At 49.4% G+C, this 2,500-nt stretch overlaps 1 protein-coding gene across 1 annotated transcript in view; it reads left to right on the top strand.

The window, feature by feature from the left end:
• llgl1 (LLGL scribble cell polarity complex component 1) overlaps window positions 1–2,500 on the top strand; it is a 39,769-nt gene that overhangs the window by 88 nt on the left and 37,181 nt on the right. The window contains exons 1-2 of the mRNA XM_080524046.1: window positions 1–76; window positions 2,120–2,217. The exon at window positions 1–76 is cut by the window's left edge and continues 88 nt beyond it. Coding sequence (XP_080380172.1) covers window positions 1–76; window positions 2,120–2,217 — 174 coding nt within the window. The remainder of the gene's footprint in view (window positions 77–2,119; window positions 2,218–2,500) is intronic.

The raw sequence follows: 2,500 nt of genomic DNA, 5'->3' as shown, positions 1-2,500 counted from the left end.
GAAGTTCAGGTTCCGTCGGCAGGGCAACGACCCCCAGAGAGAGAAGATTAAACAGGAGCTGTTCGCCTTCAACAAGGTAAAGTAACGGTTTTAGAGGAGGAACCCCCAACACCGCCAATGCTGTTCGCTGCTTCTGGGGAATTCTTCAACCCCCCCAAAGCAAACCAAACCCAGCCAAACCCAGCCTGACCCAAGTTGCAGCAACAATGGTTTGAGGGGGAGCAGATTTCGAGGCGAGTCTGCAGTACAGAGCCTTCGCTCCCCCGACCGCTCCTCGGGTTCACATTTTGTCCGAACAAAAAACACGCAGAGATGTGGAGATGCTGCAGGGTGGGTGCCGTGGTCGGAATGTGGCCGAGGTATTTCATTGTTTTCGCGGCGTGTTGTTAATTGTTTTTTGTTATGCACATTATAGCAGGCCTGTTCAAACTAAACAACAACAAGAAACTTATCCTTCTCATACATACAATGTGAATTACCTAATGAATTAGATCAAGACGAAAGAGCATAACATGATATTTATTCTTTCTTATTGAAAGAAATCTTTGTTGTTTTTTTTGTGTTTGGAGCTGTGAAAGTGGTCAAGTTGGAACTATTGAAATGTTATGTTTGCATCTTTTTGCCTGCGATATTCACAGTAGTACATTGCCCATTTAGAGATTTCTGCAACAGAGTACATTTATTCGACATTTCCAAGAATGACTGGTCTGTATGGTTAGTTACCGAGTTAACCCATCTTCACTTCCGTCCTAGACCTGAACACCAGGCCTATAGTGTGTGTGTGTGTGTGTGTGTGTGTGTGTGTGTGTGTGTGTGTGTGTGTGTGTGTGTGTGTGTGTGTGTGTGTGTGTGTGTGTGTGTGTGTGTGTGTGTGTGTGTGTATATAGACACACTCTCTTAGATCGAGTATGAGGTGAGTCAGTGTGGTGGTGTAGAGGAGAGATAGGGCCCTGGGTGTGTATGGAGCAGGGGTGGTTGTGGCCCTTCAGGCTGTGGATCTCCTGTCTCTCTGACAGTCACCTACCACACACATGCTGCACCCTCCCCATCAGCACACTGAGTGCTTGGCACCAGCTGCCAACTGTCACAGAGGTGGTCCTTTAACTGAGACGTGTGTGTGTGTGTGTGTGTGTGTGTGTGTGTGTGTGTGTGTGTGTGTGTGTGTGTAGAGATAGGGAGAATGAGTGTTTGATGGTGTGTGTGTGTGTGTCTGCCAAGGAGGTGCAGGTGGTGTAGGTGTAAAGGCAAACAGTAAGCTGAGACTTGCCCTCTCACTGGTGTGTGTGTGTGTGTGTGTGTGTCTGTCTGCTGGTGAGAGCTGGAGGTCTGTCTCTCTCTCTCTCTCTCTCTAACACACACACACACATAGCCTACACCTAGGCTGGCCTACATCTCAAAGATGGAGAGTTCCAAAACAATAGTGGTGTTTTCCGATAGACAGTCGTCTCTTCACGCGTCTTCCCTGTGCGTCTCCTCCTGTCTCTCTCCTTCAGTAAACTCTTCCCCAGCTGCTACCCTCCGTCTCTCCACACCCGGAGGAGGCGGGCGGAGAATTAGTTTTAATCCCCTTCAACAAGCTCTGCCCAACGCTCCTATAAAACAATCTTTCTACGATCCGCTATTCTTAGACTCCTTTCTCTCCTAACCTTATGGAGATGGTTCCTCTCAGGCCTCACTCACTGTTCTCTCCAGGGAGGAGGGAGAGGCTAACACACACACACACACACACACACACACTTAGAGAGAACGTCTTTACGTCTTACTCGCTGCACCCTCTCCACATCCCGCACACGCACCCCCCCCCCCACATACACACTCACACACACACACGCACATACACACTTAGAGAGACAAACTCCCTTACGTCTTACTCACTGCACCCTCCCACACACACACACACACACACACACACAATCACACACACACTTAGAGAGACACACTCCCTTACGTCTTACTCACTGCACCCTCTCCACATCCCCCCCACACACACACACACATACACACACACACTACAATACTTCAAAGCTGTCCCTTTTTCATAATTCTATCAAGCGGTTCAAACACTGAACTGAATGAGTCATAAGTCCAGTCTTAACGTGTCTCTCTCTCCCTCTCTCAGACAGTGGAACATGGGTTTCCTAACCAGCCCAGCGCCCTGGCCTACGACCCCAGACTCCAGCTCATGGCCATCGGGACCAAGTCTGGAGCCATCAAAGTGTATCCTTCACCACCTCCTGTCCCCACCCCTCCCTCCCTCTCCTTTATGTCTGTCTCCCTTCCTCCATCTCTCTGTCTCTGTCTGTCTGCCTCTCTCTCTGCCTCTCTCTCTCTGTGTGTGCACACGTCTGTCATGTCTGTTTACACATGCATACACACAAACACACACACACACCCACACACACACACACACACACACACACACACACACACACACACACACACACTCACTCACTCACTGAATCCCTCAGGTTCTAGACGTGGTCAGGTCTGTGATGATCAC

Source organism: Nansenia antarctica (assembly GCF_963989245.1).
Source record: "Nansenia antarctica genome assembly, chromosome: 2".
Classification (NCBI taxonomy): Eukaryota; Metazoa; Chordata; class Actinopteri; order Argentiniformes; family Microstomatidae; genus Nansenia; species Nansenia antarctica.
This window is presented reverse-complemented; position numbering and strand designations above follow the sequence as displayed.